This window comes from Coregonus lavaretus (assembly GCF_964263955.1).
Source record: "Coregonus lavaretus genome assembly, chromosome: 22".
Lineage (NCBI taxonomy): Eukaryota > Metazoa > Chordata > Actinopteri > Salmoniformes > Salmonidae > Coregonus > Coregonus lavaretus.
Genome location: NC_140009.1, coordinates 16,152,499 through 16,166,392, shown reverse-complemented (window position 1 = coordinate 16,166,392; position 13,894 = coordinate 16,152,499). Strand labels below are relative to the sequence as shown.

The following is a 13,894-nucleotide window of genomic DNA, read 5'->3' as shown; positions in this document are numbered from 1 at the left end:
CTTTCTTGGTCTATGTCCTCTATCACCCTCCATCTGGCTCCCTCATATCCTCCTTTTCTGTCTTTGTCTTTCACAGGGTGCACAATACAAGTGCTATCCTCTGTCTTTAAGAATGTAATTGCAAATGTGCCAATTAGGTTGGTCACATTTACATAATATTGATCTAATATAATACATTCAGCATCTTTTATTTAATGTAGAGTATAACTTAGCGTTAACTCATGATAAGTGTACTCTGATTAAGGTGAAAATGGGGCTTGTTTGTGGTGTTCAACCTGATGTGTTCAGGTTGTGTTTTGTTTACTGTGAAGTTGTGTAGGTCAGTGTGCGGTGTGACCGACTGTTTTGTGTTACCACTCTCTCTGTGTAAGAATAACCAATGTTTTAGTAAGGTAATACGCACAATAGCTGGTGAATTGACAAGTGTGCATCAACTACACTACATGACCAAAAGTATGTGGACACCTGCTCATCGAACATCTCATTCCAAAATCATGGGCATTAATATTGAGTTGGTCCCCCCTTTTGCTGCTATAACAGCCTCCACTCTTCTGGGAAGGCTTTCCACTAGATGTTTGAATATTGCTTCGGGGACTTGCTTCCATTCAGCCACGAGCATTAGTGAGGTTGCGCACAGATGTTGGGCGATTAGGCCTGGCTCGCAGTCGGTGCTCCAATTCATCCCAAAGGTGTTCGATGGGGTTGAGGTCAGGGCTCTGTGCAGGCCAGTCAAGTTCTTCCACACCGATCTCGACAAACCATATCTGTATGGACCTTGCTTTGTGCACGGGCATTGTCTTGCTGAAACAGGAAAGGGCCTTCCCCAAACTGTTGCCACAAAGTTGGAAGCACAGAATCATCTAGAATGTCATTCTATGCTGTAGCGCTAAGATTTCCCTTCACTGGAACTAAGGGGCCTAGCCCGAACCATGAAAAACAGCCCCAGACCATTATTCCTCCTCCACCAACTTTACAGTTGGCACTATGCATTCGGGCAGGTAGCGTACCCCTGGCATCCACCATACACAGATTCGACCATCAAACTGCCAGATGGTGAAGCGTGATTCATCACTCCAGAGAACGCGTTCCACTGCTCCAAAGTCCAATGGCGGCGAGCTTTACACCACTCCAGCCGACGCTTTGCATTGCGCATGGCGATCTTAGGCTTGTGTGCGGCTGCTTGGCCATGGAAAACCCATTTCATGAAGTTCCCGACAAACAGTTATTGTGCTGACGTTGCTTCCAGAGGCAGTTTGGAACTCGGTAGTGAGTGTTGCAACCGAGGACACACCATTTTTACGCGCTTCAGCACTCGGCGGTCCCGCTCTGTGAGCTTGTGTGGCCTACCACTTCGCGGCTGAGCTGTTGTTGCTCCTAGATGTTTCCACTTCACAATAACAGCACTTACAGTTGACCGGGGCAGCTCTAGCAGCTGTAGCAGGGCAGAAATTTGACGAACTGACTTGCTAGAAAGGTGGCATCCTATGATGGTGCCACATTGAAAGTCACTGAGTTCTTCAGTTAGGCCATTCTACTGCCAATGTTTGTCTATGGAGATTGCATGGTGGTGTGCTCGATTTTATACACCTGTAAGCAACGGTTGGGGCTGAAATAGCCAAATCCACTAATTTGAAGGGGTGTCCACATACTTTTGTAAATATAGTGTATCAACAACCATCATAATCTTACAACTAATACAGTATGTAAAATCCATGTCCATGATCAACTCCTTTTGTTAATTCTAAAATTTTGTCTGATTGCCTTTATATTTTTTTACTAAGTATTTTTTTAATTAAGCAAAATTATTTTTTACTTTTTAAACTGTATATTGGAACTTTTCCCATCCTATATTTATTTATTTATTTATATACTATTTATTTTATTTATTTATCAGATGTTTCAGGATTTATTTTTCTGTTTCATTCTCTGTAATGCAGTTTTATTTATCATACTGTCATTCAAGTTGTTTCTAAGAAACAGCCAAAGTACAGCACACACAGGGTGAGGAATGTGTTTGGTAATCGGCACAACACTTTTTCAATACGAGCAATAGAGTCAGTCACTGGAGCAGAGTGAGATTATCAGTAGGCTTGTTATTAGACGTTCTGTGTGCTACGACACATTTTTGAGTCTATAGCCTATTAGGGTACAAAAATAAAGTCTTATTAGCCTTGTGTCTTGTTGAGTACATAACCCAAAATATTATTTTTGCCAATTGGGTTTGAATTTTGCTTCAACTGTCTTAGCCCATATACAGGAATTTTTCGTTTAAACAAATTAAGCCTATGTGTGTGAGTGCATATGACATACTGTACATGTTTGGTGAATGTTTCCAGCAACAAAAAAGTTTGCCATTTGTCTTGCTCAATTTACTTTATTTGACGTGATCATAGATCAAGTTGGGGGGTAAGTCCTTAGTGTTATAGAAGACAATTGTCAAATCAGTTTGTCCCACAAACACACTTGCCTTATTATTTATTTGACAATGTACAATAAAGAGATTTTGTAAAAAGATTTTGTGGCGGTTTTTATTTACCTCAAAAGATTTGATCATTTTTGAAAATCATGGTTTGCTTTGTTGTATAGGACACCAGTAATATATCCCCTGTAATAATCCTAGTACTGTCAGACTGGAACTTTACTATATGGTGCTGAATTTATATTCATCTCAAAAGGGGACAGCACAACTAATTACAACTGTAAATTGCCATAACTTGCCTAGACAGTGGGAATAAACAGAGGGGCACCTGATCGAGGTACCTGGCTGTCAAACAGCTCACCTGTACGTTAACTCAACTCTACAGTGACAATCACAGGCTTCTTTACATTGCATAATAATGTATTAATTTCCTGTGAATTGGATATGTACTGTGGCCTTTTACTTATAATGCAGTGTGTATGTATGTCAGTCCCGAGGACTGTGGGCTCTCATTCTCCATGGCCGACGTGAGTAAGACGTGTTAACCCTTGCAAGGCTGCCGGCCCAGACGGCATCCCTAGCCGCGTCCTCAGAGCATGCGCAGACCAGCTGGCTGGAGTGTTTACGGACATATTCAATCTCTCCCTATCCCAGTCTGCTGTCCCCACTTGCTTCAAGATGTCCACCATTGTCCCTGTATGCAAGAAAGTAAAGGTAACTGAACTGAATTACTATCGCCCCGTAGCACTCACTTCTGTCATCATGAAGTGCTTTGAGAGGCTAGTTAAGGATCATATCACCTCCACCTTACCTGACACCCTAGACCCACTTCAATTTGCATACCGCCCCAATAGATCCACAGACGATGCAATCGCCATCGCACTGCACACTGCCCTATCCCATCTGGACAAGAGAATACCTATGTAAGAATGCTGTTCATTGACTATAGCTCAGCCTTCAACAGCGCCTCTTCAACCGCTGGATTGGCCCCTAAGACCCTCACAAACTTTTACAGATGCACCATTGAGAGCATCCTGTCGGGCTGTATCACCGCCTGGTACGGCAACTGCACCGCCCACAACCGCAGGGCTCTCCAGAGGGTGGTGCGGTCTGCCCAACGCATCACCGAGGGAACACTGCCTACCCAATGTCACAGGAAGGCCAAACTGATCATCAAGGACTTCAACTACCCGAGCCACGGCCTGTTCAGCCTGCTATCATCCAGAAGGCGAGGTCAGTACAGGTGCATCAAAGCTGGGACCGAGAGACTGAGAAAGCTTCTCTCTCAAGGCCATCAGACTGTTAAATAGCCATCACTAGCCGGCCTCCACCCAGTGCCCTGAACTTAGTCACTGTCACTAGCTGGCTACCACCCGGTTACTCAATCCTGTATCTTAGAGGCTGCTGCCCTATTTACATTTACATCATTTAGCAGACGCTCTTATCCGGAGCGACTTACAAATTGGTGCATTCAACTTATGATAGCCAGTGGGACACCCACTTTTTTTTTTAATGGGGGGTGGGGGAAGAAGGATTACTTTATACTATTCCAGGTATTCCTTAAAGAGGTAGGGTTTCAAGTGTCTCCGGAAGGTGGTCAGTGACTCCGCTGTCCTGGCGTCGTGGGGGAGCTTGTTCCACCATTGGGGTGCCAGAGCAGCGAATAGCTTTGACTGGGCTGAGCGGGAACTGTGCTTCCGTAGAGATAGGGGGTTTAGCAGGCCAGAGGTGGATGAACGTAGTGCCCTCGTTTGGGTGTAGGGTCTGATCAGAGCCTGAAGGTAAGGAGGTGCCGTTCCCCTCACAGCTCCGTAGGCAAGCACCATGGTCTTGTAGTAGATGCGAGCCTCAACTGGAAGCCAGTGGAGTGTGCGGAGGAGCGGGGTGACATGAGAGAACTTGGGAAGGTTGAACACCAGACGGGCTGCAGCGTTCTGGATAAATTGTAGGGGTTTAATGGCACAGGCAGGGAGCCCAGCCAACAGCGAGTTGCAGTAATCCAGACGGGAGATGACAAGTGCCTGGATTAGGATCTGTGCCGCTTTCTGTGTAAGATAGGGTCATACTCTTCGAATGTTGTAGAGCATGAACCTGCAGGATCAGGTCACCACTTTGATGTTAGCGGAGAACGACAGGGTGTTGTCCAGGGTCACGCCAAGGTTCTTTGCACTCTGGGAGGAGGACACAATGGAGTTGTCAACCGTGATGGCGAGATCATGGAGCGGGCATAGACATGGAATCACTGGTCACTTTGATAATGGAACACTGGTCACTTTAATCATGTTTACATTCTGTTTCACTTATATCAAATGTATATACTGTATTCTACTGTATTCTAGTCAATGCCACTCAGACATTGCTCAACCTAATATTTATATATTTCTTAATTCCATTATTTTACTTTGAGATGTGTGTATTGTTGTGAATTGTTAGATACTGCTGCACTGTTGGCGCTAGGAACACATTTCGCTACTCCCGCTATAACATCTAAATATGTGTATGTGACCAATAAAATTAGATTTTATATATATATATATATATAAAACCAAATATGAATGTTTAGTTGCTTGTTCATCTTGGATTTATTTTGTTACTGTTTTAATATGTAAAATACATTGACTTTCACCTTGTTTTGTATCCGCATTGTATATTTTATGAAGAAGCAATGTAACGACCCATCGCTTTGACTTACTGTGCTTTTTGACCCTCCGTAGTTCCCATAACTATGTCTCGTTGAAGTTGACATTCAAAATAGTTACCAGCTAGCTAGCTTGATCTAAAAGCTACATTTTACTTAGCGTTGCAAGATTGCGATGTTTTGTGTAACCTCTAGATATATTATTGTTGTAATTTTGTTATGTTTGTTGCCGATTTAATTATTATTGACAGTGACTTCGCTAGCTAGCTGTAGCTAACATCATTAGCCTGCAGCTGCTCTAACGCGGGGTTTCCCAAAATCGGTCATGAAGATTAGTTGGTTATTAGAATCAACTGTGTAGTTCTAGGGCAAAAACCAAAACGTGCACGGGGGAAGGGCAGGACCGAGTTTGGGAAACCCTGCTTAACGAAACGTTACGAGGTCAGGGCGACACTGGCTGTCTCACTCCGACACATAAGTACGGTCTATGCTCTGACATTACATTTGATTATTTTACAATGTTAACTACATTGACCAAATTTCAAAGCCGAAGATGGTTTGTCCGAGAGATAAACCGAATATTTGCACAAGTTTGCGTTAGGAACGAGTTGAATGGCAGCTTGTTGCTAGGGCTCAGAAGCAACTTTACAGCACAGAGAAAAACTACTGGAATCAGGAACGTCACTACGTCCTGTGCATTGTGCGCCAAACCTCGAATATCTAAAAAGAAAGAACTATCAGAAAAGAAACTGGTATGTCATGATATACTAGGCAGATACCTATCTCATATCCTTTGTCCTCATCACACTAGCCATGCACAAATTGGTTTGTTTACATGTCCAATAGCCTACTTAGCTAGTTTGTTTGGAAAATTCTGGACACATCTGGCTTTCACTGCTCTATCACGCACTCAAACATGGATAAGCAAATATTGATGACACTATGAGATAAGATGAAACAAGGGAGCCATGCCAGTCCAGTGTGATATGAATTTAGACCAATGACTTGTATATAGACTGCAGGTAGCTAGTTAACTAAGCTTATGTTAATGTTAACGCTGGACTGCAGGTAGCTAGTTAACTAAGCTTATGTTAATGTTCATTCTTCTCTGTTGCTCAGACTCGCCACTTTGTGGACCACCGCAATGTAAAGCTACTGGCTGGAGCAGGTGGAAAAGGGGCCTGCACCTTCCACAGTGAGCCCCGGAAAGAGTGGGGTGGACCGGACGGAGGGAATGGAGGAGATGGTGGGAACATCATCATCAAAGGTGGGTCAGAGACACCATCACTCTCATGTGTTGCACTATTCCCAAACAGAACTGTTTATACATTGTTTATAATCTGGTTACAAAGTGTTGGTCTTCTGAGTTGCTCTCGTTTGGTTATTCAGATCAACGTTTTGATCATCAGGAGATCCACAATAGGCTCATAATTTCACACAAAGATATAATCAGGCCGAATAACATTTTTAATTTGTAGGGATTTTTTAACCAGGACATGGAGACGGTTTTCGGATGCATACTTCAAGCCCTCAAGTCCTATATCTGTTATTTGCTTGCCTCCAGTTGACCGGCAGGTGAAATCCCTGGCGCAGGTTGCCCCTGTTTACAAAGGAGACGACGGCGATTCAGGAGGCAGTAAGAACTGCTACGGACGCAACGCCAGCACAACCTACATCGCTGTGAGTTAGTTCCCATGACTACAGCTGGGGTGTTCATATAAGAGCTAGGGGCTCTTATATGAACAATGTTTTTTATTACTTTCATTTTGCCATGTAATTGCCACGTAAATACCAGATACCAAAATGTTGACTGTAAAATACAGTGTAACTGAATGTTGTATGGTGTTTTGGGACGGTGCAGGTGCCAGTGGGCACGGTGGTGAAGGAGCAGGGGAAGACTGTGGCAGACCTCTCCCAGCACACCCAGGAGTACGTGGCTGTGTTTGGAGGGGCGGGGGGAAAGGGGAACCGCTTCTTCCTGTCCAATGAGAACCGCGCCCCCATGACGGCCACCCCGGGAGAGAGGGGACAGGAGAGGGTCCTCCAGCTGGAGCTGCGCACCATGGCCCACGCCGGACTGGTGAGACACGGAAGAGGGACTAACTCCACTGACTAGGCCTTGTTGGTTACAATAATATTGTAGAAATATAAATTGTATGTACTCTATTCCCCAAAAATGTATAACATTTTCTTGATTTACCTGTTTGTTTGTGTTTTCCACTCCAGGTTGGGTTTCCCAATGCAGGGAAGTCTTCCCTTCTAAGGGCCATCTCCAATGCCAGGCCTGCTGTGGCTGCCTACCCCTTTACCACCCTCAACCCCCACGTGGGCATTGTCAACTACAGGGACCATGAGCAAGTGGCAGGTAATGGAGTTTTTGATCTTCGTGTTGTATATTATGTTGGGCACAAAGGTTGGTCTTGTAGTTTACCGTCCTTTCCCTGTGTCTAGTGGCTGACATTCCTGGTATCATCTGTGGGGCCCATCTGAACCGAGGCCTGGGGATCTCCTTCCTGCGCCACATTGAGCGCTGTCGCTTCCTTCTCTTTGTTCTGGACCTGTCCTCCCCAGAACCCTGGACCCAGCTCCAGCAACTGCGCTACGAGCTGGACAAGTATGAGCCCGGCCTCTCCCACCGACCCCACGCTATCATAGCCAACAAAATGGACCTGCCTGGGGCTCGGGGAAACCTGGAGGCCCTCCGGTGCCACGTGGCCCACAGGGTGATCCCTGTGTCCGCCCTCACTGGCCAGAACACAGAGGAGCTGATCCTCCACCTCAGGGAGCTATATGATGGCTACCTACTGACCCATGGACAGGGCAGTGGGGAGGACATGCCCATCAGGTGGTAGGTCTGACTTCCATGCCTTTTCCTCACTGCTCAGCACCTGCTAAATGTAGTTTGTTCAAATGATAGGACTAAATAAATATTTAACTGTGAATATGGAATTTATTTATGATTTATTAAATGCATTTCAGTAAATCTGATTCCTCATTGTTTTATTTACACATGTACTGAGGTCATACTTACATTATCGGTGTAGAAGGGTCAGTACTGAAGACATCAGATAGTTATTGTGATGTCATATGTACTTGTTAAGTGTTTTCCCTTATATCAACATCACACATTTTAACCCTTAGGATGTCTAGAAACACACTTTGTGGTACACGTTAGACATTTGGTTTATTTTAACTACACTGAACAAAAATATAAACTCAACATGTAAAGTGTTGGTCTCATGTTTCATGAGCAAACATTTTTTTCCATGCGCACAAAAAGCTTATTTCTCTCAAATGTTGTGCACAAATTAGTTTACATACCTGTTAGTGAGCGTTTCTCCTTTGCCAAGATAATCCATCCACCTGACAGGTGTGGCATATCAAAAAGCTGATTAAACAGCATGATCATTAAACAGGTGCACCTTGTGCTGGGGACAATGAAAGGCCACTTTTAAAATGTGCAGTTTTGTCATACAACACAATGCCACAGATGACCCAAGTTTTGAGGGAGCCTGCAATTGGCATGCTGACTGCAGGAATGTCCACCAGAGCTATTGCTAGAGAATTTAATGTTAATTTATTTACCATAAGCTGCCTCCAATGTCATTTTAGAGAATTTAGCAGTAACGTCCAAATGGACTCACAACCGCAGAGCACATGTAACCACGCCAGCCCAGGACCTCCACATCCGGCTTCTTCACCTGCGGAACCGTATGGGGGGGGGGGGTTCCTTATATGAACTGTAGCTCACACAATTGGTCGGGCACAATGGCAGATGTTTACTGTGTGCTGCTGGTGACTGTATTTCCAGAGGGCAGTGAGAGCAAATGAGATCAGGTCAGGGCTGGCACACCATGGCTGCGTTTCATTTTTTAAAAACTGATCCCTTCCCTCTGTCCTCGTCTACTCCCCTCCACCCATTGAAGAGGACTGGTGAAAGCAATATGGCAGAAACTAGGTGGAGCTAATGTATGTAAAGGGGAAAGAATGAGAGAATAGAAGGGGATAAAATAAAATGTAGCCCTTGTGTTGTGGATGGGGTTGGGTCTAGTCGTGACAAAAACAAAACACCCAATCTAAACCTGAGTGGGTGTGCAAGCAGGTTAGTAGGAAAAAGCTAGGTGTTAACAGTGAAGCAGTAGAGCCTTCTCTTTGGGACCTTTCAGATTTGTGTCTGCTTCTTTCTACTTCATTTAGAAACACAATCATCAGCCTACACTCAGAGACCAGTCAATCAGAATCAAATAAAAATGGACAAAGCCAGTTATACACTAATGCCGCGTTCGTGCTATCAGAATTATCGGAAGCTCCTAGTTCCCAGTGGGAAATTTCACTTGAACGTGGAAACTGAGAAAATTGTGTTACCCGAGTTGTATGGAGGACTAAAAGTGCCACAATTAAATAAATAAATACACCATTAAATAATTACTTAAATGTGTCATTAATTAATTAAAATTAGAATTAAATACATAAATGTGTTATTAAATGTGTCATTAATTAATTCAAATACCGATTCATTTTATGTAAAATACATATATAATAATTTCACTATTTACATTTACATTTCATGGTCCTGCGTTGGAGTGCTTCCTGAATTACTTAAAACTGTCAAACTGACCCATCAAAAGTTGGTAGGCGGAACCTAACGCCTGATTGGTTACCCTCTGCATCAAGCCAAGACAAATCAATTCCGGATAATGTCAGCAGGTCCTGCTTCTACATCCTCTGCTAAGTTTAAAATGTCTCTAACCAACTCCCTGGAAAGTTCACGGAGATCCTCCATTGTCTCTATCCAGGTTGGCCTACTCTACTTCAGACCAAAGCAATGGATCAGACTAGATTCGCGTTAGCCCCGCCCACTGACTTTGATGGGTCAGTTTGACAGTTTTAAGTAATTCATGAATCACTGCAATGCAGGATCATGAAATGTAAATGTAAATAGTGAAATAATTATATATGTATTTTACATAAAATGAATCGGTATTTGAATTAATTAATGATACATTTAATTACACATTTATGTATTTAATTCTAATTTTAATTAATTAATGACACATTTAAGTAATTATTTAATGGTGTATTTATTTATTTAATTGTGGCACTTTTAGTCCTCCATAGAGTTGTGGCGTTTCACTCACTGACCTTTTACCGTTTCAACCAAAAGATGACAATAAATCCGTTTTTGACAATTACAATCTTATCAATATGTAGAATGTAGCTAGTTTGACCATATGTCAATGTTAAGCAAGTTAGAAACAACTAGGAACTCGGAAATAAATGTGGTGAAATCATGACGTCAGTGATCTTCAGGTCAGAAAGTCGGAGCTCTAGAAAGATGGCAGAGTTTCCGACTTGGAATTCCGAGTTGGATGACCGTTCAAAACGATTTCTCCTAATCGGAAATCGTTTTTCCTAGTTCCCAGTTGTCTTGAACGCACTAAAGTCGGAGATTTCCCAGTTGTTTTGAACGCGGCATTACAGGAGACTCACCAACGAATCGAATAAGAGAAAGAAGGCCTAATCAGCTGGTCGGATAAAGAGTGAAATGTACATTAGCCAATGAGAGTTAGACTGAGCAGCTGGATAGAATTTAGACTAGCCAATCACAATCATGCCAGAGAGTGGAATATGCAGTGGAATATGCCAGAACATTGGCAGTGCATCCTGGGCAAAGGAAACATTGACAGGTGGAGGAGAACAGTGGAGAAAGAGAGAGACGGGGATAGAGAGCCGCTGGGGTGTGCAAAGCTTTCATCCTTGGGACAAATGGGAAATAGAACGACACTTTTAATGGCTTATGAATTATATTAGGGGAGTTAATGAGTTTAACACTGGTGCAGTGCAGCGTGTTGAGCCTGGCCACTTCTGCTGCAGCCTTCTGCCCTTTTAAAGGATGACCAACGACACCTGTCCTCTTACATTTTACATTTTAGTCATTTAGCAGACGCTCTTATCCAGAGCGACTTACAGTTAGTGAGTGCATACATTTTTCTTCCAACACACCGACTGCGTTTTGGTACACCAGAAGTACATTCATTTCCAATGGAACGCTGCTTTTGCCTTGCAGCATTGCGTTGCAGAGGCAGTTGTGGTACGTTCTGTGTGGTGCATCGAACGTATGCGTCAAACTGTATGTGTAAACGGGTTGACAGAAAGGTAGCAGAAGGTCAATGTTGTACTTTTGTTGCACACACATCTAGATGATGCAGTTATTGTGGTGTGCATGCTGCTGTTGCGTCACATGTTCTTTGTCAACGCAACGGACCGTCACTACAGTTCTGTTTGTTCTCGCCTGAGGCGAGGTGGAGTGCCTCCTCTCCACACGTGTATTTAATGAGGACATTGTTGACCTGTGAAAATGTCTACTTTATTGTTATTGATTAATTCAGTATCATATGTTGTGTTGTTTATTCCATTTGGTTCTGCTTTTAAAGTGTGTTTCTCTCCCACCGACCAGCATGTGCGAGGAATGGACAATGAGAGTGAGAAGTGGGCCAGAGTTCTGTGGGACTACCTTTGTCTGCACCTATCTCTGGAAAAGGCAAGCCTTCATATCTGATTGTACATACACATAATATACGTTTTGACTGGATGCATTTCAAATTAACTGCAATCAGAATTGTAAGCAGTATGACACTACATTCTTCCCAATTATATTTTGAGATGATATGATATGCTCTTCTGGCTTCACCAAAAATAACATCATAATGATCTGGCCTCTTTTAGGATGATGTCATATTCCATGTCATACAACTAGATTTTATCTCAGGTTTTTGTAACAATTTATGCTGTCTCTGTTGAATAATCATGTATGTTCTCTCAGTGATGTCATAATTTATGTGTCCTCTGTTGAAATGTCATAATCCTGTCATAGTGATGTCATAATTTATGTCTCTGAAATTGCATAATAATCCTGTCTGATATCTCAGAGTGATGTCATAATAGGCCTGGGTCTCCGCATGTGGCGGAGAGGTCAGCTGCTCTCTTCCTGGAAGGATGGGCTCCTTGGCTGCTCTTCACCGGTTACCAAGGCAACTAGACTGCAGGTCAGCAAGACACTTGAGCATCTTTCTCTGTCCCTCATGCACAAAGGCACGCACACATACCACATTTCTAACTTTCTATCCAATGTCTCGCTGGTTCTAATCCCCGAGCCGACTAGGTGAAAAATCTGTCGATGTGCCCTTAAGCAAGGCACTTAACCCTAATTGCTCCTGTAAGTCGCTCTGGATAAGAGCGTCTGCTAAATGACTAAAATGTAAATGTAAAATGTTTATTGTTTATGATGTGTGTATTGGTCGAGACCAGAGGCTGATGTGTTCCTGGATGTGGCTCTGACGATGGGAGTGCCCAGGGGGAGCATACTGCTGGAGACAGAGGCCATCAACACTGGAGACAACATCTGCTTCTCCTACAGGCTTCTCAAGGAGAGAAACATCCCAGGTGAGACTCTCCTCATTAGACACACTGATGGAGAAAACCACATGGAGAACCTTTCACAAGAAATGTCTGTTATTGTTGTAGCGTTATTCTACAGCTAGGGGGCAGGAGAGCACAACTGAATCACTGGAACACATTTTGGCCAGGCCATGATTGTATTCCTATCACAGGAGGCTGCTGAGGGGAGGACGGCTCATAATAATGGCCGGAACGGAGCAAATGGAATGGCATCAAACACATAGAAACCATGTGTTTGATGTATTTGATACCATTCCGCTCCAGCCATTACCAAGAGCCCGTCCTTCCCAATTAAGGTGCCATCAACCTCCTGTGATTCCTATATACAGTATGCCTATGTGTATTTTTGGCATGTACCCTTTAGTGGTTGTGGTTGTCATGTCTACCTCAGCCAACAGGGTGATCCTGGTCCAGCAGCCCTTTATGGAGCGCAGGGTCTTTGCCACATTCCTGCGGCAGTGGCCTGCCATCGTTACCTCCCGCCAGATGGGTCTCTGTCTACCACCACCCCACTGTGGGCACTGCCATGGATCTCATCACATACATGGTAGGCGGGTACTTTGTCCATAATCCCAGGACTTCTGTGTTGTCTTTAAGCCTTTATACCATGTAAGATAAATATTTATATGGTAAGCCCACCTGTCATCTTTCTAGTGCAGGAATGTATGAAGGCATTCAGAATCAAATATTCTAAAAGTCAATATTGTCCCATTGCCAACCATTTCACTTACAGCAGTGTAGAAACAACATACATGAGTATGATGCTATGAGTAAGGTGTAAACTTTGTGTGTTCCAGGTGTTCTAGAGAGGATCTGTGACTACCCACAGAAAGGTTTCCAGGTGGAACAGGAGATCACACCCAGTGCTCTCTCTGCCTACCACTGGTTCCTGCAGGCTGGCTACATTCCCAAGTGAATGCAACACACACACACACTTGTGCCTATGTTTTGCTATGGACATGTTGATGCTGCTGATGGTTGGGAATTGAACATTTAAATTACAGTCAATTCATCTTTTGAGAAGATGGTTGTTTCATTGATACTGTGACTTGAGACATATGAAAATATACCACAGAACCCAATTTTTGCTAATTGTATATCAGTGGATTGAATGCAGTTCTACATAAATAAAACATTGAATATAAAAACGATTACCTTTATTTATATACCATATACATTAAAAGACCACACCAATATATACACCCAAATAAAACAACTGGATTGAAGCCCAAACCTTTCAGCCCAAGGGTTTAATTGATAATCTTAAACATAACCATCATATAACATTATTAGACTATTTTGGCTCGATGTATCTTGGTAAGAGATGGTGTGGAATGTGAAAAGACCAACCTCTTTCTCTAATTCACCATTCTAGCACT

At 43.3% G+C, this 13,894-nt stretch overlaps 1 protein-coding gene and 1 pseudogene across 2 annotated transcripts; both read left to right on the top strand.

Moving 5' to 3' along the window:
* The first annotated feature begins 5,136 nt into the window (after nucleotides 1-5,136).
* LOC311149657 (mitochondrial ribosome-associated GTPase 2-like) lies at nucleotides 5,137-8,037 on the top strand. Its single transcript, XM_084186856.1, has 6 exons — nucleotides 5,137-5,809; nucleotides 6,177-6,324; nucleotides 6,622-6,737; nucleotides 6,919-7,137; nucleotides 7,284-7,422; nucleotides 7,509-8,037. The coding sequence occupies exons 1-6, from the start codon at nucleotides 5,576-5,578 to the stop codon at nucleotides 7,907-7,909; spliced, it is 1,257 nt and encodes a 418-aa protein (XP_084042982.1). The 5' UTR covers nucleotides 5,137-5,575; the 3' UTR covers nucleotides 7,910-8,037.
* A 3,489-nt stretch (nucleotides 8,038-11,526) lies between these two features.
* LOC311149579 (uncharacterized protein SCO4629-like) lies at nucleotides 11,527-13,539 on the top strand (annotated as a pseudogene). The gene is made up of 5 exons: nucleotides 11,527-11,598; nucleotides 11,987-12,103; nucleotides 12,348-12,500; nucleotides 12,907-13,066; nucleotides 13,313-13,539. The product of its transcript is annotated as an uncharacterized protein SCO4629-like (transcript).
* Nucleotides 13,540-13,894: the final 355 nt, after the last annotated feature.